The 26137-nt window shown below is 40.7% G+C and overlaps 1 protein-coding gene across 5 annotated transcripts in view; it reads right to left on the bottom strand.

The window, feature by feature from the left end:
- Window positions 1-25622, bottom strand: part of LOC148360204 (janus kinase and microtubule-interacting protein 1-like) — a 70277-nt gene extending 44655 nt beyond the window's left edge. For 2 of the 5 annotated variants that reach the window (XM_088343652.1, XM_088343656.1), the window contains exons 1-9: window positions 25328-25622; window positions 18521-18843; window positions 15672-16004; window positions 12735-12896; window positions 9226-9438; window positions 5483-5638; window positions 5271-5417; window positions 4062-4217; window positions 3377-3436 (exon numbers count right to left, since the gene is read on the bottom strand). In XM_088343652.1, the coding sequence (XP_088199778.1) occupies window positions 3377-3436; window positions 4062-4217; window positions 5271-5417; window positions 5483-5638; window positions 9226-9438; window positions 12735-12896; window positions 15672-16004; window positions 18521-18607 (1314 nt within the window). In that variant the 5' untranslated portion in view covers window positions 18608-18843; window positions 25328-25622. Of the gene's footprint in view, window positions 1-3376; window positions 3437-4061; window positions 4218-5270; window positions 5418-5482; window positions 5639-9225; window positions 9439-12734; window positions 12897-15671; window positions 16005-18520; window positions 18844-23154; window positions 23292-25105; window positions 25223-25327 lie in introns of those variants that run through there. The other 3 variants (XM_088343655.1, XM_088343654.1, XM_088343653.1) reach the window with 3 other exon arrangements.
- Between the last annotated feature and the right edge of the window lie 515 nt (window positions 25623-26137).

Raw genomic sequence — 26137 nt, 5'->3', positions numbered from 1 at the left:
TGGGAAATAAAAACAATACATGAGTTTAAAAAAACTCAACTACAAACTTCTTATAATTATTTGAGGCTTAACGCCTCAGTATGTAACAATAGACCACTAGATGGCAGTGTATTGCCTGATGCAAACGAAAACCAGTGGCAAGAGTACAGCGTAGCAAGATGCCAGACAAACGTGGTGGAAACTTCTAGGTAGGGGATTCCACTATGTAAAATACCAACTTGTCGACCTATGATATTTTATAAAAAATAACATTGGTATGATTGTTCATGTATTTTTGCCTATATTTCAAATCAATGTTTTATTTTTTTACTCAATGAAAGTTTTTTGTACCACTAGGAGGCACTAAATAGTACACAATATAACTTTGAGTTCCCCAGATAAAAAAAAAAAAACTCTCAAAACTAGTACAATGTCTTGTCCTAAATTAATGAATGGTGGGGCAAATAAGCACAGCACAAAATTGACATTTTTTTGTTTTAAATTTTTCAAAACTTTGGAATGGATGGAACGACTGCGTCCCCTTTTGGACAATTCCTTTTGGTACTAATTCACCATGTACTATAATGAAATCTGATAACATGAAGTTTTGAATGTAATTAAAATGTCCAAGGCTATGTATTGATAAAATAATGTTCTCACCATACATAATTATGTCTATTGGAGGGACATTCTCAAGTACAGAACATTACGCTAATTTCTCACTTCTTTGGCTTTCTAACAAGTTTGGCAATTTCAAACACCATCACCCGATACTGGTGGCATTAGATATCTAAGACCATGCCCATAGAGGCATGATCTGGTCGAGCATTACTGATCCATAAAAAAAGAGGATCTGATCGATAGCTCTCTTTTCTACTGCCTCATATGACGGCCTTGGGCTCAGCACGTGGGCCTTATGTTGCGACCACCCGGAGCACGAGACCAAATCTCTCCGCAACAAGTAACAGGTTTCAGATTTAACACCATGTTTGCTAGTTCTTGGGAATGAGCAGTATTTTCTGTACAAGGGAATCTCCAGTGTAATTTCTCTTACAAAAAAAGAAGAAAATGATCATAAGTAATACATAAAATACCCCAAATTCCCTTATATTTTTCCTAAACTTATACTCTCCTAAAGATAATAATAAACTTTAAATACAACGAAAAACACTCAAAACCCGTGTAATGTTTCATGGTAAATGGTCTGCACCTCCCAAAGCGCCCAAACTCACACACCAATAGGGAGTCAGCCATACAAGGCACTTAGGAGCAGGGAATTGAACCCGCGACCTCTTGATCCCAAGACGAGCGCTCTACCTCCGGAGCCAATACCGCCCCATGAAAAATACATAAAAATTGAAACAAACATAAATTGAAAAATAAACAGAAAAAATACAGTCTAAACCAATATCTCAAAAATGAATAAATATAATACCACAAATGCTTATTTTAAAATTCTAACAAAAATTAAAAAAATAAAATAAAATAAAAATAATCCTAAAAAATAAAGATAAAAAAACTGTCAAACCAGTGTAATGTTTCCTTAATGTATAAAATATAAACATAATTAAATTCCAAATTCCCTACTACTTTCCCTAACTTAAGACCACCCCAAAAATAAAAAAAAATAAAAATGTAATAAAATAAAAAACAAAAAAGTCAAACATAGTGTCATGTTTTCTTCTAAAAAATGGCCTACTGTTTTTCAGGAACAAAGTTAAAGAAATCTCCACGAATCCCAAATAATTCTTACCATCGTGTTTATAAGTCATCTCCTGGCAACCGGAGAAGTAAAGGCAGACCAGTGCGCACAAACAAATAAAGGCCGAGAAGTAAAGGATAAGAAGAAAGTACTCTGTCATCTTGACCTTCTCCCCCACGAAAAAAAAACAAGCTACAGATTGCTTCGAAGAGCTTCCTCGGATCAACCTCGCTGAGGCAAAAACGATTATTACACGAGGAAGTGCGCAGCAGTGACTCGGCCTCCTAGCAACATCAGCCTCAACATGACTCCTTATTATTTCTCTTGAGAATAATTAAAAACGCCAACATGCTATCTCTTATCTTCTAGAACCGTGATCACTAACCTTTTTGAAGCTGAGAGCTTCTTATTTGTTCCTGATTAGCACCGAAGGGCTACCAGTTTGCTATGCATTTAGAAAATAACAATGTATTGTGTTATTACTATGTTATTACCACGTTGAAATGATAAACAGGGTTGGAATTGGTTCTGTCAAACGCTAAAACATCATGCCAGTTAAAAATTACATTTTCTAAAAATCGCAATGATCCATAACTGGTGAGCTATTTTAGTCGGTCCTCGGGCCCCACGTTGGTGACCCGTTTGAGAATCTAGATCAGGGGTTGTGAACCTTCTTGACCCGAAGAGCCATAGAAACAAACACATTTTGATTATTTTTTGAGAGAGACGCACGTCATTTTCGTCCTAAGTAATGGTTTCAGAACAAGCTGCAAGCAAAGTTCTTTTGAAAAAATGTCACAAAATACTGCAAACAAGGAGGCCAACATGTTAACCTTCGTTGCAGACGGCACTGAGCAAGCGCAAGAATCGGTACGCGCGCTGTGTGTATAGCTCTGCCTATTACTATCACTCACCCAATCAAATTGCTCCGGTTGTTATGATTACCGATGTGAATCACCTGTGACAGCTCCTTTGGCGCCAACTGCCTCGGACTTTGATTGGCTCCCGATCAGTACTGGTACCCACTCCTGTCTGTCCCCTTTTGTCAGTCTGTCTGCGGACCTCAGTTAACACAAGGCAAGCCTTTTTCGACCCTGACTCCTACCTGTCCCGTTTTTGCTCCTTTCTGTCCCCTGGCTTCGACCCGTTTTTGATCCTGACCACGTCTACTCTTCCATCCCGGCTTTTGACCTCTTTTTGTCCCCGACCACGTCTACTCTCCTTTCCTGGCTTACGATTCGCTTACGACCCCGACCACGTTTTTGCTCTCCTGTCCCAGCTACTGACCTTTTTTTTCCGCTCCCGACACCGCCATTGCTCGCCACGGAGGATCCACTTCCGCGTTCAGAGCGACCTGCTTCCCGCGTCCACCAATCACCGGATCGTGGGCACAACCCTTTCCCTTCCAATAAAACTTGTGAGAAACGCAATGCAAGTAGGTCCTGTCTTTCTTCTGGTCCTGACACCGGGTGCTTTGCTAGTTTTGGGGTGTTTACAGTTTGTTCTGTGGGTTTTTGTCATAAAGTTGTTTAATAAGCTGCCATACAAAGGGTTTTTTAACAACATACAACCAAAACGGGGTCTGTTGGTGTGACACCTTGACTGTAAACTGTAGTTGGGACTGTGCTTTGAAAAGAGCTATGAATGGCTTGCGAGCCACAGGTTCCAAAACCGTGATATAGATCTTGTACTCACTCTGGTCAATTTTAGAGGTTTTCGTCTGGTCTTTTTGCCCATCACCAAACGCTCACGTTCCTAGAAAGACAAACAAAAAGAAGTATAAAAATGTTCTGCTTTCCTGAAACCTAAACCATTTTCTCATCTCCACCAGCCTCAATCAGTTAATATTATTATGTACAGTAGACCCCCAGGATACAGCAACCCCCACCTTATGACGTTTTCACTTTATGTTTTTTGGCATTTTTTTATGCATTATCCCCAAAATATGACACCAAAAACATTTTTTTTCCGGATTGTTACATCTTTAAGATGCCTGTCTGCTATTTGTGGATATCATAAAAAATGTTAGTCTGCTATTGGTTAGAGTCATGCATTATGAAGATGCCAAAATGCTATGGGCTGAACTACTTCTCACTATGCCTTTCTAAATTTTCAGTTCAGAATCACGTGTGCTTCGTAAAGACTTGGTGATTCTGCGATAGATCACTGTATTTTTCCCAAACCATGCAGTGATGCTTAAGGGAGTAGCAAAAACATGATAACCATGGAAACAAAGCTTCTTATCTGGGGTGGCATTAGCTAATTAGCATAGGTTTCAATCCCCCACTATACTGCAATTTCACTCAGAACAATTTATTGTATCCATGGGGTCTACTCCATAGAAATGAAAAAAACTTTCATATAAAATTATGAAATCAACCTGCGTGAGTTCATCGATGATGCCGCGTTGTTCGGCAATCTGCAGCTTGAGGAACTCCACTTCCTGTTCCTCGTGGGCGTGGCTTAAGTCCGTCAGGGAACTGGGCCGCTTCAGGGGGGTTTGGTGCGGCAAAGGGGGGCGGGAAACTTTTTCTTTCTGAGAGAGGGGAAAAAAGAAAAGGAAAAGGCTCAGAATAACTAATGCTTCTCTAGTATAGTGACAGTTTTTTTCAGAGTTTGGCCGGGGGTGCGACTTATACTCCGCTGCGACTTATATTTAAATTTAAAAACACGTTACCATATCATTGAGTTTTAAAATTTTATTACCGTATTTTCCACACTATAAGGCGCACCCAAAAGCCTTTATTTTTTTCAAAAGCTGACCATGCGCCTTATAATACAGTGCGCCTTATATATGGATCAATATTAAGTCGCAAAGTCTCGCAACTAAGGCAAGCAGCCGCCGACTAGATTTTCCCCCGAAGGCGAAGTAGTCCGCGGTGTATGCTGGGATTTATATACCGGCGTTTCATTTCCTAACCAATGTGTCAATCATCATTTGAATCAGTCACTATTGCCTAAAGTTATTCGGAGGTAAAGGGGGCGGATCCTTTTTATCATTTACAGGCTCGCATAGGCTAAAGGGGCGAAACAAAGCCTGCAATTGGCCGAAAAAGATGAATGTGAATCACACGTTGGGTTGCACTACGGCATAGAGAAAACATTCTTTACTATTCTGTATTTGTAAATATTTTACTCTCCTGGATTTACTACACTCACGGTTGTAAGAAGACCATGGTTACGTATCATTATTGAACGTGATGGCTGCAAGAGAACTTAGGTGAGCTATGCGGCTCTATATTTTCCCGGTATCATGTTTTAGAACGATCTTTATGTTTCTGTGATGAGTCTATTTTGAAACTCAATTCAATTCAAAGTGTTTATCGTCACATGCACAGTAAAGAACCCCGTTTCCCTGTACAATAAAATTCTTACTTTGCTGTCCACACAGTTGCCAGCAAAAAATAAAATGGAAACCAAGAAAGTTTGGCATTTCTTAAAGACTTGAACCTTCCGAATGATACGGGTAATCCGTTCATAAAAAAACACTAAAGGTCCCCAATGAGCATGTATGCGTAACAAAAATGGAAAGAACATTTTTGACATTTGAAATTTTATTTTATTTTTTTAAACAGGGCTAATTTGTCACCATCTCAGCGTTCTCCCGACTCAAGTTCTTGAGTTTCTCCTCCATCCGCTGCAGCGTTTGCAAGAGGTCGTCGTTCTTCTTGGAGAGGCGCTTGGTCTTCTCAAACATGGGCTTCATCTGGCTCTCCGCCTCTCGAACTCTCTTCAACTGCAAAGAAAAACCTCTCAGTTGTTCTGTCGGTTTCTCGATCTTCTGGACACCAATGTCCTCACCAGTTCGTTCCTCTCATCCGCCAGCAGAGCGTTTCGGTCCTCCAGCTTCCTGATGACGGAGTGGAGCTCGGCGATCTTCAACTGGAACCTCCGAGTGTCTCGTTCCTCCGTCTCCTGGTGGGCAGGGGGGAGGGGGGAGGAGGACGAGTAGAAAAACTGTAAAAGGGGAAGAGGAGCATGCGGGCAGGTAGTGGTTGATGGGAAGGAGGACAAAATGGAAGATCAGGAGGAACCGAATATGATGATGCCACTGATGAAATATATATAGGAGAACCCCGGGAAACAGCGACCCCACCTTACAACATTTTCACTTTATGGTCAAGACATGAGCATTATTTTCAGACCCTTTAGCAATTATTTTGGGGCTGCTCAAAATTTCTGTATAACTCTGCTATTGGTTGACATTGTATAAAATGCTGGTGTGCTATTGGTTTGTGTCCCTGCACAATGAAAATGCAATTGGTTGAACCAACTCCCACAATGCATTTCCCTTATTCAGTTCAGAATCTTCTGCTTTGTAAAGACTATGAATCGGCGATAAAATATTGTATCTTTTTACTGTATTTATTAGCAACAGGTTCCCAGGCTTGCAGTGATTCTAAAAGGAGTAGAAAAATATGATAACCATGGAAACAAAGCTAGCCTTATAAGTCTCACTAAACTATTGCCTGAATTTCCCTCTACAATGCCTTTATTTTCAGAGTTCAGTGTATCAAGTAACAACCTTGAGTTGGTTTAGCTATGGTTCCAAAAACTTGCAGTGATTCTAAAGGAGAGGCAAAAATATAGTAACCATGGAAACGAAACTTGGTTTTCAAGAACAAGGATCCGATAAGCTGGTGGATGAACTCCCTCCCAATGTGCCTATCGCTTCATTGAGTTCTAAATCTCATGTAACAAACTTTAATTTGTTTAGCTATGGGACCCTAGGCTTGCAGTAGCAAAAACAAGATAACCATAGAAACGAAGCTTGCAATTATTTAGTTTTTCAAGAACAAGGTCCTGATACGTTATTGTTCAAACTCCCTCTCCAAAGTCTTACTTTTTATCTAGTTTACAATATTTTGTAAAAAACTTTTATTTTTTTAGCTATAGGTCGAATGATAACCATGGAAATAAAGCTTTTGATTCTAAAGAAAAGTGAAAAAGGTACAAGAATCGCACTCTTGTTAAGTTGCATGGTTGAAAACATTCGAAGCTTCGGACCATTGTTAGAAAGAAATAAGGGGATTAAAGCAAATACATTTCTAAGGGCATGACAATCATTGCAAATTTAAGTTTTAGAATACGAGTTTCGTTTTTGAATCCACTGTCATGTCTCCTCTCCCCTCCATCCACCCGCCACTCGACTGTACCAGCTCAAGTCACATCACACCAAAGGTAAATATAATGTACGTTATTGATAATGTTAATTAATCATATACATGTGCATTACAGATAAGTAGTAATTACTATACAGTGTTCTCGTTTGCCCGCGTCCCTGCGTCCTAGACGCATCATTTTTGCCGGGGACGCATTGGGTCAATTCAACGTGCGTCCCCGGGACGCATGGTTTTGACACCAAATTGTCATTATTAGCCGATTACTTTTTGTTTTCATACAAAGATTTACCGCACTCCAAACTTTTCGTCAGACAGATCTGCCATTGTTGTTTTGGTCTCGCGCCGATCTCGGCAAACGAGATCTCGTTGCTTCGATATGACGTCATTGTTGTGGCGGTTGTCGAGTGAAAGAGAAGTATGCCTCCGAAAAAACAGTTGGTATTAGGTGCAAATCAACAAAAAATTGGTAATTTCTTCAGTGTCGGTAATAAGTCGAAACATAACAAAGAAAGCGGTAACAACGGCAATAATTCCGGGACGAAAAAACAGCGGAGAAATTCTTCAGAAGACCGCGAAGGCAAGGAAAACACATGTTTCGACGAAAGAAAATAAACAAAAGAATACTAGCAAGAAAATGACTTTTCTGCCAAAATGGACGACGCTATGAGGAGGATGATAATGGATTGGACTTTGAGAAGGCATTACAACTATGGCGGGACAGCAAACCACGAAGAGTATATGAACCGAAAATTTTGAAGTGATAACTGCTTTGTATTACCAATTAACTGTGATGATTAAAACTGCATGAATATATAAATATTTCAGCAATATTATTTTGTATAGTGTACAATATTGTGAACTGAAAAATCTGAAGTGATAACTGCTTTGTATTACCAATGAACTGTGATGATTAAAACTGAATGAAAATATAGATTAATATAATTATTTCAGCAATAATATTTTGTATAATGTACAATATTGTTGTGAACTGAAAAATCTTGAAGTGATAACTGATTTGTATTACCAATAACTGTGATGATTAAAACGGAATGAATATATAGATTTATATTATATATTTGTCGCCAATTTACAATTTCAACCTCGATTAAATTTTGTGGACCCATAGATCTCTGTTGGGACCCATAGATTTTTGAGCATGTGAGTCCCTGGGACCCATCACTTTTCACTGGTAAAATGAACACTGACTACCGTAAATTCCGGACTATAAGCCGCTACTTTTTTCCTAAACTTTCAACCCTGCGGCTTATTCAGTGATGCGGCCAATTTATGTCATTTTTCTAACAGCCGCCAGCGGCGCTCGAGTACAAAACGTAAGATTTAGACTGCAACTTCTTAGCTTGTGCACAAATTAAATTAGCTTAGACATATCCTCATCATGCAAATTGCAAAAAGAAAGGCACATGACGCAACCTTTAAGCTAGACGCAATCGAGCAGTCCGATATAGAAGGAATCAGAGCTACCGCACGTAAACTTTACTTTGCGAGCGTGTTTTTTAATATGGAGGCGTGGGACGACGTCTATTTGACAAAGTCTCTTTTCCCATACCGAGATGACTTTGATGACGTCAGTTATAAGGAGGAAGATGAGAACGGTTTACCGTGCATACCAAAAGTACGGTATGTTGCTTTAACAGAGCTGTTTACTGAGTTGCGAGCGTGTTCCTAGTAGCGTTTTGCTACCCTTCACAGGCACGGTTTGGGATGAAAGTTATAATATCATTATTAAAGCTTTGAAAACTCTCTCGGTGTACCGTCTTTCTTTGTAAATATGTGTAACCATGTATAATATGTATTTGCAACTGTATATTTTTGTAATGTATTTATTTTAGAAACTTATTCTGATATATTCTGCAGGAGCAAATGAGAAAGAAGAGGCGGGGCAAACGCAGGCTGACGGGAAGTGGAGTAAAGGTGAGACGTGTTTGTGGACGCGGCCGACAATAGTGGATATATATTTTTCCCACCCTTACCTTTGTAAATATACACTTTTTTCCTTGGATTACTATCAACGGGCACCTGGACTCTGCAGGTCCGCATTAAATCTTAAGTACCGGTATCATTTTCCGTTCATTTTGCCGGCTGTGTTTTTTGGACTGTATCGAGTATGGGTTAATTTCGTGTTTGTATTGCGTTCTTCAATGTGGGCGCATGCGGCTTATATACAGGTGCGGCTTGTGTATGTACAAAATCGGTTTTCCTCCTGAAATGTGGTGGGTGCGGCTTATAATCAGGTGCGCTCTATAGTCCGGAATTTACAGTATATGTTATTTTGTTATTTGTATTAAGGGTACCTAGGGTTTGGAACACATCTAAATAGCAGGGATTTCTTATCCTAGCAATTTCACTTTGCAGTCCCAACCTCAGAGCAGATTCATATCATATCCTGGGGTTCTACCGTACCTGGTTGTTTAGCATGTCCGAACTGTCCCCAAGACCAGGCACGGCCTCCCTTTTGGGGCTGCCGTGGTTATGCCGCTCAGCCTCTCGTACGTGGACCAGCTGCTCATCCAGAGCTTCCTTCTGGAGCTGCAGTTTTTGGGTGTAGCCAGCCTGCATGCCCAACTCTCGCTCCAAGGCGCACACTACACGGTCCTTGGACTTCAGCTCATCCATCTACAGGGAATAAAAAAATAAGGGGGGGTCAAAGTGGGGAAAATACAACTACAGCGTTTGCACACCTTTTCCATGGCCAATTTCAAGCACTTTTTAAGGACCTTCAAAGCCAATTTTCCCTGTACCATTAAAAGAAGAAATCCAGCCCTGATCAAAAGAACAAGGGCTTAAATTTTAGTTCCAAAACCCAACATCAGCCCTAACCTTATTTTGGAACCCTAAAATTGGTTTAACACCCTAGCTCTACATCTAACCATAGCTGTAACCCTAGCCCTAACCCGATTTTAAATTGTGGCCCTAGCTCTAAACCTATTTTGGAACCCTACATTCAAGTCATGTTTATTTGTGACGCCCTTAATCACAAAGAGTCTCAAAGGGCTGCACAGACCACAGAGTATTGCAAACCACAGACTATTATTACACCATCCCCTGATCTAAAACCTACACGAGGGCAAGGAAAACTCAAAAACCTCAACATGAAGAAAGTGAAGAAACCTTGAGAAGGTGCCTTTTTGCTTACATGTTTGGATGCCCAACATGGAGCTCAAACACTAGTTCCTAGCCCTAATCCTATTTCAAATCTTAACCCTAGCTCTCAACCCATTTTGGAAGCCTACCTTCAGTTTAGAAGCCAAACATGGAGCTCAAACACTAGTTCCTAGCCCTAATCATGTTTCAAATCTTAACCCTAGCTCTAAACCCATTTTGGAATCCTACCTTCGGTTTAGAACCCCAATATGGAGCTCAAACACTAGTTCCTAGCCCTAATCCTATTTCAAATCTGAACCCTAGCTCTCAACCCATTTTGGAACCCTACCTTTAGTTTAGAAGCCAAACATGGAGCTCAAACACTAGTTCCTAGCCATAATCCTGTTTCAAATCTTAACCCTTGCTCTTTACCTATTTTGGAAACCTACCTTCAGTTTAGAACCCCAACATCGACCTTAAACACTAGTTCCTAGTCAGTTTCCTGTTTCAAATCTTAACCCCAGCTCTCAACCTATTATGGAACCCTACCTTCAGTTTAGAACCCTAACATGGAGCTCAAACACTAGTTCCTAGCCCTAACCCGGGTTAAAATCTTAATCCTAGCTCGAACTCTATTTTGGAACCCTACCTTCAGTTTAGAACCCCAACATGGAGCTCAAACACTAGTTCCTAGCCCTAATCCTGTTTCAAATCTTAACCCTAGCTCTAAACCTATTTTGGAATCCTACCTTCAGTTTAAAACCCTGACATGGAGCTCAAACACTTGTTCCTAGCCATAATCCTGTTTCAAATCTTAACCCTTGCTCTTTACCTATTTTGGAAACCTACCTTCAGTTTAGAACCCTAACATCGACCTTAAACACTAGTTCCTAGTCAGTTTCCTGTTTCAAATCTTAACCCTAGCTCTCAACCTATTATGGAACCCTACCTTCAGTTTAGAACCCTAACATGGAGCTCAAACACTAGTTCCTAGCCCTAACCCGGGTTAAAATCTTAATCCTAGCTCGAACTCTATTTTGGAACCCTACCTTCAGTTTAGAACCCCAACATGGAGCTCAAACACTAGTTCCTAGCCCTAATCCTGTTTCAAATCTTAACCCTAGCTCTAAACCTATTTTGGAATCCTACCTTCAGTTTAGAACCCTAACATGGAGCTCAAACACTTGTTCCTTGCCCTAATCCTGTTTCAAATCTTAACCCTAGCTCTAAACCTATTTTGGAACCCTAGTTTAGATCCTTAACATGGAGCTCTAACACTAGTTCCTAGCCCTAACCCAGTTTAAAATCTTAATCCTAGCTCGAAATCCATTTTGGAACTCCTACCTTCAGTTTAGAACCTTAACATGGAACTCAAACACTAGTTCCTAGCCACAATCCTGTTTCAAATCTTAACCCTAGCTCTCAAGCTATTTTGGAACCCTACATTCAGTTTAAAACCCTAACATGGAGCTCAAACACTAGTTCCTAGCCCAAATCATATTTCAAATCTCAACCCTAGCTCTAAACCTATTTTGGAATCCTGCCTTCAGTTTAGAACCCTAACATAAAGCTCAAACCATTGTTCTTAAAGCAAAACCTACACCTAAGTCTAGCTTTAAACCCTATCCCCACCCTATTTCAGAACCCTAAATTTAGTTTAATACACTAATAAGGAGCCTAATCCTTAGTTTCTAACCCTAGCTCCAATCCCATTTTGGATCCATAAAATAAGTTCAAAACCCTTTTTTGAAGCCCAAATCTTGCTCTTAACACTAGCCAAACAACTAACCTAAGAAACATAGCAGGAATATTCTTCCATGGTTATTGTTGGGACCTTTAGCTATACAAATTTAAGTTTGTTGCACAAGATTCCAAATTGGATGAAGAAAAAGACATTGTGGGAAGACGTTTAGACAATAACGCATCAGGACCTTGTTTTTGAAAACTTCGTTACTATGGTTATCTTGGTTTTTTTTTTTCATTTACAAGCACTTCACCTAAAATTTAAGCACTTTTCAAGCCTTGAAAACACAACATTAAAATTTAGACATGTTCAAGGATTTGAAGCACTCATTCGAATCAAGAACTGACAAAGTATTTATTTATGAATAATAACAAAATATTTGGGATGTACAGTTTTTTTCCAGTACCCGATAAAGTCCTGCTTCTAGAGACAGATAACGATAACTTTTTTATCACTTCCAAACATGATGCAAGTGCCCAAATATGGAGTGTCACACATAGCTTGGCTAAAGAAAACTAGGTTACCCATTCTTATCAAGTGGCCATACATTCATTATCCATTCATTATCTGCTCCTCAGTAGGGTCCCGGGGGTGCTGGAGCCCCTCATAGCTGTCTGGGGACAGTGGGCAGGGGAAACCCTGAACTGGTTGCTAGCCAGTCGCACAGTGGCCAAACAAAAAAATGATTTTGGTGTGTTTAGGAAGAGAAAATAGATACATGTTCCAAAATTAAAAGGAAATCGGTAAAATACATACATACATACATATACCACAGCCATATCCCCCTAATGGGAGGTGGCTAGAGTCATTTCTGACTCTTTTTGGGAGATTGATTCAGAGGAGGGGATTCCCAGCCCCCTCGCTCAACCCAACTGAGGTGTTCGGAGTCATTAGGTGACCAAACCCCCCCAATTCTAACCCCTAATGCTGAACGCCAAGCAGGGAGGCAACGGGTACCAATGTTTAAGTCTTGAACCACAACCCCCCAGTCTCGGGGCGGGCGCCATACCCCCAAGGCCACCGAGCTAGTAATCGGTAAAATAGATTCAAAAATAGATTATTCTTCATTTTTTTGTGGCCTCACCAATCGGCGGATGTCTTTTTCGCAGTCACGTTTGATACGGTGCACTTCATCCTGGTGCTGCTGGTAGGCCAACCTCAGATCCGATGCTTTGGCTTTATCGGCTTGCAGCGCTGTGGCCAGGGCCTCGTCCGCTTGCTTCTTGGACGCCTTCAGTTCCTGGATCTGACAAAATAAGTTCATGTTTACTAGGGATCGACCGATATGGGTTTTTCAGGGCCGATACTCATCTCATCTCATCTCATTAGCTGCACCGCTTATCCTCAGTAGGGTCGCGGGGGTGCTGGAGCCCATCCCAGCAATCATCGGGCAGGGGACACCCTGAACTGGTTGCCAGCCAATCGCAGGGCACACAGGGACAGACAACTCGCTCGCTCATTCACACCTAGGGACAATTTGGACCGGCCAATCCACCTGAAATGCATGTCTTTGGAATGTGGGAGGAAACCGGAGTGCCCGGAGGAAACCCACGCAAGCACGGGGAGAACACACAAACTCCGCACAGGAAGTCCGGTAGCTGGATTCAAACCCACACAGGAGGTTCCCAAGACCTTAGAACTGTGCCGCATACGCGCTAACCACTGCGTCGCCGTGCTGCCCGGGCCGATACTGATACCGATTATTAGTATTAAGAGGAGGCCGATAACTGATATTTTTGGAGCTGTTATTCATATGTTGTAAAAGCGTGAAAATTGGTAAGAAAAAACAATGACTATTTTGTTATAATTCAAATAAAACTGTCATGTACCGGAACATGAGGAGAACCCAAATGCGTGACGTTTCTCACATAAACTTTATTTTACGGGAAATGGGGCAGTCCAGACAAAACTGCCTTTTGCCAGCCCGACCCTAAGCAATATGTGAGAGATAATGGATCGCAGCAATATCTGAACAAGGATAATTGATCGTGGCCGCATCAGTGCAGTTTACCCTTTTGTAAACACAACAAAAAAAGAGCTGACAGGCCTGACAAGAATGCGCTCTGCTGTCCCTCACTAGCAGCAATGTGATAAGGGATAATGGATTGCAGAATATTTTTCAACTCACAATGCGCTGAGGCCGCAAAGTACACAGCACGAAGTGGTCAGGGCTTACAGAATTTGTTTTTTGGGGTGTATTTTTGTTAATGATTGAACAACCATGTCAAGAACCGGAACAGGAGGAGAACCCAAATGCGTGACGTTTCTCACACGAGCTTTCATTTTACGGGAAATGGGGCGGTCATGCACGTTAACCCAAATGCCAGTGATTTGGCGATCGTTGGGTGGAAGACGTAAGGCAGCAGTCTGGCGTGGAATGACGAGATCGATACCAATTGCTTGAGCAGATATCAGACAGATGGAGCGATACCGGACAGGACGGGACGGACATGATTGATATCAAAACTAGATATCGAAATTAAACCGGTCAAACTAGACAGGAACGAAACTGGAGATCTATATTAAACAGGACAAAAAAGACGGGAAAAATACTGGACAGGAAACACAGGCAGGGTACCGGACAGAGTCAAAATCCACGTCTTGCGGGGCAGAGGTTCGTTGGCGGACTGACAAAGGGTGAGTGAGAGCACTGAGCTTAAATAGAAAGGAAGCAAATCTGTCAACGAGCCGCTGCTGGCGCCACACGGGCGGGGCCAATTGGGCGCCATGGCAACTGTGACACAAACCTTTTCCAATTAGAATTTTAACACAACTAATATAACGACTCTTTCTCTTAGACTAAAAACTAACAGTGGAGAAAATAAAACTAGGCTTAGCAACAACTTGCATGAAGGTAAATAAAAACTTAAATATGTACCCGATTCTCTTTTTTTCATTACAAAAAATGAATAAAAATGGCAGTACAACCTGACATGACATAAATTAACTTAAAACGCAACGGAAATTTCAGCAGAGCTCGCAAATTGAAAAGTGTGGGCACTCCTGTTTTAGAGCCAAATTGACGTACTAATGTTATGGTAACAGCTAATCACTCAGCCTTCCCATTTAGCGTGCTTTCTATGCTCTCTCTCAATCACAAACACACATGCTTGATTGACGAACTAATGTTATGATAAGAGCTAATATATCAGTCTCCACCTGAATGTGCGTCCCTAAATCAACTACACATTTTACGCTTTCTCTTAATAACACATGCGCTTTTCTAACACTGCACATTAATTGATTTTTATTAATTAAATAAATAAATAAATAAATTATTATAATTTAAAAAATTAATTAATTATTAAATAAATTATAAATGATGAATTGATTAAAAAATAATAAATTAAATAAATTGAATAAATAATTAAATAGATTCAACTCTTGGCAGATTCAATGAAATTAAAACATTCAAGCTCATTGTTTATCTGCACTAAATTTTTTAACCCAGTTTGAACACCCCTGCGATCGAGAAATAATTTCTCTGAAAGGGCGTGTCATGATTACCGATATACTTCAAATGTGCCCGCTCCTTTGGTGCCAACTGCCTCGGACTCCGATTGGCTCCCGGTCACTATGTAAACCCTCGTCTATCTGTCACCTGTGGTCAGTCCGTCTGCGAACCTCAGTTTACTCTAGGCAAGCTTTTCGACCCTGACTCACTCCTGTTTTTGCTTCCGTCTGTTTCCCGGCTTCGACCCGTTTTGAACTTGACCACGTCTACTCTCCTCTCATTCGACTCGTTGCTGATCCCGACCACATTTTTTGCTCTCCTGTCCCAACTACTGACCCGTTTTTTCCGCTACCGACACCTCAATCGCTCGCCACGGAAGTGGCACTTCCGTGTTCTGCGCTCCCTGCGACCAACGATCACCAGATCGTGTGTACAATCCTTTCCCTTCTTCCCAATAAAACCTACGCAAGTGGGTCCTGTTTCCGTTCTGGTCCTGACAGGGCGATCTTTAAGACAATAGCCTGGCAACGGGCCAGCATCCTGTTTGCAAATTCCTGGTCAACGAACCTCCTGCTGCAGTTTCAGCCTCTCCCCGTCGAAAGCCCTCCTGGCTTCTTCTCGAGCTTCCCCCAGGAGAGCGTTCTTCAGCTTTTCAGCGGCGCCGTCCCTCAAAGCGTGCACCAGTCCCTGAAGGCGTTGCACTTCGGCGTCTCGGATCTTGATGGCCCGGGCCAGCTCGGTTTCGTGCTGCCTCGCTAAAGCTTCTCTTGCTGCCGCCGTTTCTCGTAGTTTTTCCTCGTGGAGTTTGGCGCGAAGGTCGGTGAGCGCCACCGCGTGCTTGTGCTGCTCCAGCTCGCGAGCTTGGCGCTGTTCCTGGAGACGCTCGCGCAATTTGCACACCTGAGGAGAAAAAAGGGATATATTTAGCTAGCATACATTAAAAAAAAGTAAAATCTGGTTAGAAGACATACACTTACCGTATTTTCCGCACTATAAGGCGCACCGGGTTATAGGGCGCACCCCGAAAAAATAGTTTTTGGTCCTATTTTTGACATACATTAGACGCACTGGATTATAAGGCGCTACAACGGGAACGTGGACAAAACAGTCAGATAGCTCAGTCCAACTTATTACCCCCTAACATTCCCAAAGCCTGCAAAGACGCAAATATGCGGATGCGGTGTCCGTACAATGTCACTCAAATGCATCGTTCCATCATTCGGAAGGTTAAAGTCTTGGGATTCAAGAAATGCCAACCATTCCTTAGTTTCTATTTTCTTTTTCGCTCGCATCCTTACTGTATATATGACAATAAACACTTGAAATTGAGTTTAATTAAAAAATAGACACTCCATTCCATCCATTATCTGCAACGCTTATCACAGAAACATCGAGTTCAGTCTGAAACAAGATACAGGGATAATATATATATAATATATATAGCCAGAGTAGCTCGCCGAAGTCGTTGTGTTCATAATAATGTGCAGCCGTGGTCCTCTTATATCCGTGAGTTTAGTAAATCCAGGAGAATAAAATATTTACAAATACGAAATAGTAAAAAAATGCTTTCTGTATGCCGTCAGCCACGTGCTATTCTTTTTCGGCCAATTGCAGGCTTTGTTTTGCCGTTTAAGCCAATGCCAGCCTGTAAATGATAAAAAGGATCCGCCCCTTGACCTCCGAATAACTTTGGCCAATAGTGATCGATTCAACTGATGATTGACACATTGGTTAGCCAATGAAACGCCGGTAAATAACTCCCAGCATACACCGCGGACTACTTGGCGTTCGGGGGAAAATCGAGTCGGCGGCGGCAAGTTAGTTGCAAGACTTTGCGAATTAATTTTGTTCCATATATAAGGCGCACTGTATTATAAGGCGCATGGTCAGCTTTTGAAAAAAATAAAGGCTTTTAGGTGCACCTTATTGTGCGGAAAATACGGTAAATTAGTATTTCGGTCGTAGACTGCAGGAGTGTCAGACTTTTGTGACTCAGGGCAACATTTTCAATAGTTGACTTAAATTAAACACAATAAAATAAAAATAAAAATTCACTTGTGGGTTAACGCAAGTTTAGCCCACGAGATAAAGCAACTTCAAGAGTTAGAAGAGTTTAAGCAGCTTTAACCCTCTAACCAATGGGTTAAAGACATTTTAGCCAAAGAATTAAAGCAGCTTTACTCATTTATTGCATGAGTAAAAGCAGCCTTTACTCACAAGTCAAAGCAGCCTTAACTCACGAGTCAAAGCAGTCTTAACTCAAAAGATCCACTAAGAGTTAAAAGTCAAAGAGTTAAAGCAGATTTAACTCAATACTCAAAGCCGCCTTAACTCACGAGGTAAAGCGGTCTTAACTCAAAAGCCGAAAAGTCACAAAGTTGAAATGATTTAACGCAAGAGTTAAACCATTTATGACCAAATTGTTAAGGCATCTTTAACCAAAGGGTCAAAGTAGCATTAACTAATGAGTCTAATCAGCTATAACTCAAAAAAAAATTAAACAAAAAGTCAAAGAGTTAAAGCAGCTTTAACCCAAGATTTAAAGCTGCCTTAACTCAAGTCACAGTCTAAGCATCCTTTATTCACGAATCAATGCCGCCTTGATTCACGAGTTAAAGCGGTCTTAACTCAAAAGTTAAAGCAGAAAAGTTAAAGTCACAAAGTTAAACCAGCTTAAACACAATAGTTCAACAATTTATAGCCAAAAAGTTAAGGTAGCTTTAACCGAAGGATCAAAGCAGCTTTAACCGAAGGGTCAAAGTAGCCTTAACTAATGAGTCAAAGCACCTTTAACTCAAGAGATAACACAACCTTATCCAAAAGTTAAAGCCGAAGCGTAAAATTCTGAATTTTAAGCAGCTTTAACTCAAGAGTTAAAACAGAAGAGTTAAACTTGCTTGAATCGACGTGTTAAACCAGCTTTAACTCAGAAGTTAAAGCAATATTATCCAAAGAATTAAAGCAGCTTTACCCCTTTAACCCAAGAGTTGAAGCAGCCTTAACTCTGGAGTCAAAGCAGACTACAGTATATTTAAGAGTTAAAGCAGCCTTAACTCAAAGGTTAAAGCCAAAGAGTTAAAGCAACTTTAACACATGAGTTAAAGCAGAGAGTCAAAACAAAAGTTAAAACAACATTAACCCAAGAGAGAAAGCAGCAATAACTCAAAAGTTAAAGCAGAATAGGTAAAGTAGCTTTAACGCAGGAGAGAAAGCAGCATTAACTCAAGAGTTAAAGCTGCTTTAATTTTCATTCAATTTCATTTTTAGTAAAAAAAAAATGTCATTATGTGACACAGAGAGCTCTTATATCTGAGCTGAACAAGAAGTGAAAGTTATTTTAATCGCCGATTGTTTTTAATTTAAATACAATTTAATCATGTAAATTCCTTTAATTATTTTCCTTTTTGTTTGCGTACCTTTCCCCGCTCCTGCTGCAGCTCGATCTGGAAATCCATCATTTTGCTCCTGAGCTCCTCGTTGGTGGTCAGAATCGGGTCGGCCATCACCTGTCCTAGAAATTACCCAGCTTCTTTCCCGTCTTAAGGGGCGGGGCCACGGGGGCTGTGGAGGACGACATGGCGCTTCTGACCAATCGGGGCGGCCATGGGAAAGTGGGCGTGGTCTACCGGGCGAAGATAATCAGTCGGTAATGACGAAAATCTTCATGAGAAGTCTCTTTCGCTTCGTCGAGATGTTTTTCGAGTCTACATCGTTGCCGGAGAATGCAGAGCAAGGGAGTCTATGGTAAAAACACCCAAAAATTATCATAAATAATAAAAAAACAAAAAGAGTTGCTCAACATTTCTCAAAGACATTGAGAATAATTTAAAGAAATAATATTGCAAAACTTCACTAAAGGGTCCCTTCATTTCGTGTGAAAAGAAGGACATGAGTTTTTGCACCACCTAGTGCCAAAAGGTGTCCGTGTGAGCATTAAGAGGCAATTAAACTAAAAAGCAACGTGATCATCTGCAACCTCAACCGTTTTAAGCTAGTTAGCCATCACCAAACAAACAAAACCAACAGATGGCTGCAACAGTGTCTGAGGAAATCCGTGAAAAATACTCTCTCAGCAGGGGGTTGTCAAGTTCTCTAAAAGATGTGTTTTAGAGTGAACAGAGGGACAGGAGCTTTTGCAACCCCCTTGTGTCTGTAGGCACATCTAAAGTGTCCGTTTCAGCAGAGTTAATTGAGCAAACGACAAAATAAAGTGAGAATTATAAGCATTCTTCTTTGCCAGGAGAATAAAAAAAAAATGAAAAATTAATACAGTGGGACCTCGGTTATTGCGGTTAATGGGGACCAAAACCACCCGCGATAACTGAAAATCTGCAAAGTAGCGGCGCACCTTAAAGACAAAAAAAACAAACAAAAAAAATATATATATATATATTATATATATATATATATATATATATATATATAACATTATTTTTTATTTTATTTTATTATTATTATTCTTTAGACCCGGTTAATGGGGACCAAAACCAGCCGCGAAAAGTGAAAATCTGCGAAGTAGCGACGCCCCTTCAAAAATGCTTAAAAAAAAATATATATATATATATATATATATATATATATATATATATATATATACATATATATATTTCTTTTTAAATTGTTTTATTCTATTATTTTTTTTTTTTTAGGCCCGCGAAGCTCTGAATCCGCAAACGTGGAACCGCGAAGTAGCGAGGTCCGACTGTATCCACAAATGTATAATTAACATTTAAAAATTGTCTTATCATGTTTGCCTCTTTTAATTTCATAAAAACAAAGAATTCAACCAACTCTGGCATGATAAGCATTCTCCTTTGCAGGCGTACGATACCGTCGCTCCCCTACTTACGACCATTTGACTTGCGTAAAAGAGTAGATACGAACATTTTTTTTCGGGATATCAAAAAACATCCGGACATTGTTTAATGTTGTACTGTGTGCACCTTTTTCAGAGTATAGAACAGTACTGTAGTGCTTCTTTCCGCCGCTACCGGCGTGTGGCGCTGTGAGAGGTCACCCAGAGGTAAACAAATCCACTTCCTCTTCCTAATTTGTTTGTAAAAATTTGATACTGTATCTCCAGCGCGGTAAGAATTTTGACATTTCCATTGTTTAATATCTCGTGCGTCCATTCAATATGGTTGGTGTAAAGTGTAAAGAGAAGGCGAGCCATTTCTTTTGAAACGAGGGTGGAATAAAAAAGTTTGATGCGGTTGAGAAAATAGTTGGATCGCTTTTTTTCAGCCACTCTCTAACACGGAGGAGGACCTCTCGAAGCTCATCTTCCAAAAGTAAGTTAAACTTAACCTTATTTATGTTGATATAGCATATTATTTTATGAAATGTTTATTTTTTGGTACAAAACAATACAGGTTACTTAAACAAGCCTTAAACATACTTACATGAACCTTAAAAATACAAAATAAAGCACTGAAGCAATTTACAAACAATTCCAACTTATGAACGATCGTCCGGAACCCATCTCGTCTGTAAGTAGGGCAGCGTCTGTAGTACAAATAAATCCACCATGCATCATAAACATTCTTCATAACAAGTGTTTAACTGTCAAACTAGAACTACTCTGGCATTATGAGCATTATACTTTATGGGCGTTCTACAGTCAAAATAAATCTACCCTGGCATTATAAGGCTTCTTCTTTTCAAGCGTATAACAGTCAAACTAGAACTACCCTAGAATTAAAAGTATTGTACCTTGCAAGCTTTAAATAGTCAAAATAGATCAACCCTGGCATTAAAAGCATTCGTCTTTGCAAACAGAATAAACACAAATGTAATAGTAATTTCAAACAAATGTATAACAAACACTGAATGATTTTCTTGTCAGGAATGCAGTTGTGTTTTAAGTTAGCTTAGCATTACCAAATAATTACCAGATAATTAGCATATAAAAAGTATGTAAAAATCTACTGCCACCTACTGATATGGATGACTATTACAGTTCCTTGTCTGAAGAAAACAAAAATACTGAATAATGGCCTGATCTTTCGGAAAGATAAAATTGGGAACGGCACACTAGACAAGGTCTCACGGCACACTAGTGTACCCCGGCACACTGGTTGAAAAACACTGCCCTAGGAAAAAAACTTCACAGCAGGGTTTTTTTTTTTAACTTTTCTAAAAGACGTATTCTGGGATGAAAGAGGGGCAGTAGCTCTTGCACCACCTAGTGCACAGGTGTCAAACAGGCGGCCCGCGGGCCAGATCAGGGATTAAATCCGGCCCGCGAGACAACACTCAGAGAAGCACATGAGAAAAACAAGCTGCAGGTTGAAATATGTAACTTGATGTTGCCAAAGCCAGGTGCCTCGAACAAAGACACTGTACTTGTATTTCTTTCTCTCTCTCTCTCTCTCTCTCTCTCTCTTTTCCACCCCTTTTCTCCCACTCTCTGTCTCTGTCTCTTTCACTCCCTTTTTCTCTTCCTTTGTTGATCTTTGTTTCTTTCTCTCTCTGTGTCTTTTTTTTTGCTCTAACTTTTTTTTTCCTTTTCTCTCTTTCTCTCTTCCTACCCTTCGTGCTTCCTTTTCTCTTTTCTCTCCCTCTGTCATTCTATTTCTCTTTGTATTTCTTTCTTCCTCTCCCTTTCTTTTCCCCCTCTCTCATGACTTTTTATCTCTTTTGTTTCTCACGCTCTCTCCCTCTGTCTCTTTTTCTTTCTGTGTCCCGCCCTCTCTCCTTTTCCCTCCTTCTTTCTCTTATTTCTTTATCTCTCTTTTTCTTTCTCTTTAATCTACTAGTCTGGCCCCCGACAGAATGTTTGTTCTATCGTGTGGCCCCCCCGAGTTAAAATGAGTTTGACACCCCTGACCTAGTGTCTAGCTGCACATCTAAATGAGCAAACCCAGGCGATGAAGTAAACTACAAAGCAAACATCATGCAACAGTTTTTTAAACTAGCTTAGCATCGCCAAACACAGGGTTGGGTAGGGTTACTTTAATCTGATTACTTTCAATTACTTTTGGATTACTCTAATACCAAATATGGTAATAAAAGACAAAAGAAACTAAATATGAATCAAATGATGACTCACAACACGTGGTAAGCTTTCTCTCCTGGCTTTGATCTCCGGCAAAACTAACATTAAAAGCGACAGAAACAAAATGAAAATAATCCAAACAGCTTGCTAACATCATTTTTGCCATTCCATGTATTCCGTTACACCCCAAGCCTGCACAAAATTTAGTAATTTTATTCATATAATAATAATAATAATTTCCTTTGTATTGTCATTCTGTGTAACAATGTACACAGAACGAAATGTCGATACACCTGACCCGTTGTAGCGAGCGGATGCAGCCGCAGCCAACAGAGGGCGCCGCCATTTTTACCAATGTTATAAGTCTTTTGGTATGACTCGGCCGAGGCGCGGGCGCCTTACCATCTAGGCTACTGAGCAGGATATTTAGCTTATTTTGTCTTTTATTAGCATATTTGGTATTGGAGTCATCCAAAAGTAATTGAAAGTAATCCATTTAAAGTAACCCTACCCAACCCTGTTCAGAACAACGTGACCTGAAGCCCACTCAGCGAAAATCTTCATTACACTCGATAAATGTAACTTGTATTTAATCGTATAAAATCCTTTAAAGTAAAATGTATAAAATGCTTCAATATACAATACTTTAAATGCAAAGGTTCCACCCGAATCCCAAATCTTGTATGTATTCCAAGCCTGCACGAAATTTAGTCATTTTATTCATATTTAGTTTTTTTTTGTCTTTTATTAGCATATTTGGTATTGGAGTCATCCAAAAGTAATTGAAAGCAATCAAGTTAAAGTAACCCTACCCAACCCTGGCCAAAGACATAAAACAAACTAATAAAGACTTTAACTCTCAGCAGGGAACACTTTTGGATCGGATTTTCGATAGTCAATGATTAGTATCGTTCCGGACGAGATAGTATCTCCTCCAAATCTCTTGGCTGAGACTGACTGAGAAGCTGTAGCCATGCCAGAGGGCAAGGAAGCGATAAACAGGGCGAGGAAAGGCCACGACTTCTATCGATAATAAAAACGAGGGAAACAAACCTTCAACCGTCCCACATTTTCCGACAAGCTGGCGGAAATCTTCTTACTCCATCCAGCGACGGCGCAATGGCGAATGATTTGAATCTTTACTCCGAGTTACTGGCCGGCGACTGACACTCCTTCCTACAGCAGAGCGCTAATCCTCATTAAAAGTGCTTAGTGTGATTCATTCGATGTGACTTACAAGCACGGAAAACGGCTAATAACCGGGACTTGGGTTGAAATGACTGCCAGATGGTGAGACGGAGCTTTCCGTGCTATCAACGCTAATATATAATTTTCTGCAATTTTCCGACACTGGGAAACAGAAAACCGAAGGGCAAGGGGCTCTGTCAAAGGCTTTGAGTACCTGAAGCTTGAAGTGACAGTGTGTTATAATTCACTGTTATAATTTGAAGTTTTGGTAGCTGAAGCAAGTACATTTGAAGAAAACAAACTAATGAAGTCCCAAGGATACCAAACAAGCAGCACGGCGGCGCAGTGGTTAGCGCGTGTGCAGCACAGTTCTAAGGTCATGAGATCAAACCTCCTGTGTGGAGTTTGCATGTTCTCCCCGTGTTTGAGTGGGTTTCCTCCCACATTCCAAAAACATGCATGTCAGGTTAATTGGCCGGTCTAAATTGTCCAGATGTGAATGTTATTTGTCTGTCTCTGTGTGCCCTGCGACTGGCTGGCAACCAGTTCAGGGTGTCCCCTGCCCACTGGCCGGAAATAGCTGGGATGGGCTCCAGCAACCCCGCGACCCTACTGAGGATAAACAGTGTGGATAAACAAAAATTGGCAGCCTGCTTCAACATTTTCTTCCGTGAGCGCTAGGGCCGCAATTAGAGATTATTTTCGTAATGGAGGAATTGATCGATTGTTTTTTCAATCAATCTATGAATCTGATTTATTAGACACTTTTTATTCTTCACCTGATGCGAAGTTCCAAGATTCAGGGTCCCGAAACTTGACAAAATTTGCTTTTCACAAATCTTTCACTGGCCCTTTTTCAGTTTTTACCACTAGCCATTTGTTGTAAAAGGATAGTGGGATGTTTGGACGCGTTCTAAGGGATGGGCAGGGCACCCGTATGATGCGGCAGGGGTAAACCAGTGAAAGCTGTCGGGCCCTGCTGTTGAACAAGAGTATGTTGTGTCACCCTGACCCGAGTGACATGGACGCTTTCTCGTGTCCCGTTTCATCTGGAGGGACGAAAGCATGACCGACTTGGGTGCCGAGGTGGCTAACTTGTTTGGGTGTTTGGGCATTTGGATTGGCCATGGTCCAAAAATGTTTGTGTGTGTTTTTGCTATTTTTTCCCCTTTTTCATTTTCTTTGTTATTGTATGTGTTTTCTTGCTGTCGGTCACCTCTCTTTGGGAATATGACCAAGGTAGATAGATAGATATACCACTAGGCACTAAGGTTAGCCTTTTACACCAGCTCTGACCAACTCCAACTATTTACTCTTTTCAACTGCTCCGGTTATATTCAGGCTGCTTTTGTTGTTGCTGGCAGGGATCAAAACCAACTCTTGTCACCTGCTGCAATACGGAATGTCTAGAAGTAGGGTTTCTGAATTTAGGCAAGCGGTCTCCTTCAGGCTTCTGTAGTGTCTTTTTCCAATACATAAGCTTTAGCTTTGTTCCATGCTACAACCTTTAGTGGTGAACTATTACACACTGTCACTTTAAGAAGTGGGTTTTGTGTGTGTACCTTTGACATGTTATTTCTACACACTATCGTCCTCATAATGGATATTAGGGATGCTTATGAAGCGCTCTGATTGGCTCTACGCGGTAGAAATGTCCAGGGGACAGAAAGGTAGCCAATCAAGGCGACTCACTGTCATCAACCACGCCCCACGGAGACACAGTCTGCAGCATCTGCAGCGGAATCTAGCATGCAACCTCCCGTCCTTGCATCTTTCCTCATAATTCATCCGTGGAATTTCAATCAATTGCACAAACCTTGACACTCTGCGTGTCACGCGTGGGGGTTGTAGCAAAACCGCACTGCACAGGAAGTGGACACACAAACAGGACACGTAAAATCAAACATCACCATCGAGCATCTTCAGCTTGCAGGATGCAAAGGGGTGCGTTTGATTTGCAACTCGGGGCATTTAAAAACATCTTTGGCGGGATTCGGAGAGCTTAAACGCGGCGTTATATTCAAGTTGATACACTTACCTTAAGAAACGTTCGGTGATGTGGAAGCGTCACGTCCACTAGGAAAGACCTCTCTTGATCCACGCGTGGAATTGTGAGGTCCGCTTCATTAATTACATCACAGCTCTACAAGGCGGGGATTTTTTTCCATACCGGCTCGCTTGGATGCTACTTGTCCGTCAAAGAGGGGGAGTGAACGCGATGCCAGCAGGCTTTGGAGTGTTTCCAAGTCAACGAGTGTCCATTAAAAAATGAAATAAAAGTGTCTCGACGAAGAAGATGTGTGGGGCGGGCGTAGCCGGTAGCGTGATAGAAGCGCGACACCTGACTGCGTGTTCCAGAATGACACCAAGGAGGAAGGTAGTGACGTCATCTGGTTTACGACAATATTTTTTTGATATTGTTCGTGTAATTTTATTTGAGCAATACTTCTGTATTTATTATTATAAAATATTCAGGATATTTAAATGCATATGTTTCTATTTATTTGTTTATGTAATTGTTTACGAAAGATAAGGGCGAGGAGGGTGGGGACGTCGGCCGGTTTTACGACATTTTTTTCTAATATATTTTTTATATTGTTTGTATAAAAACATTAATGTTTAAAGATATGAATTCATAATTTAAATTAATTGAAATGTTTATCAGGACAATAACGGGTGGTGACGTTTTCAAATCAAATACAATTTATTTGTAAAGCACTTTTCAGGCAATACAGTAAAATTTCCACTCAAAGTACTGTATAAAAACATTCAGCGTACAATAAAACAATTAAAAAAAACACCTAACAATCCGAAACACACAGGTACATACAATTGTTAAAATGCTATA

The sequence above is a fragment of the Urocampus carinirostris genome, chromosome 9 (assembly GCF_059441175.1).
Source record: "Urocampus carinirostris isolate Australia breed hairy pipefish chromosome 9, RoL_Ucar_1.0, whole genome shotgun sequence".
Lineage (NCBI taxonomy): Eukaryota > Metazoa > Chordata > Actinopteri > Syngnathiformes > Syngnathidae > Urocampus > Urocampus carinirostris.
Note: the sequence above shows the minus strand (reverse complement) of the source record. Positions and strands in the feature narration are given on the sequence as shown.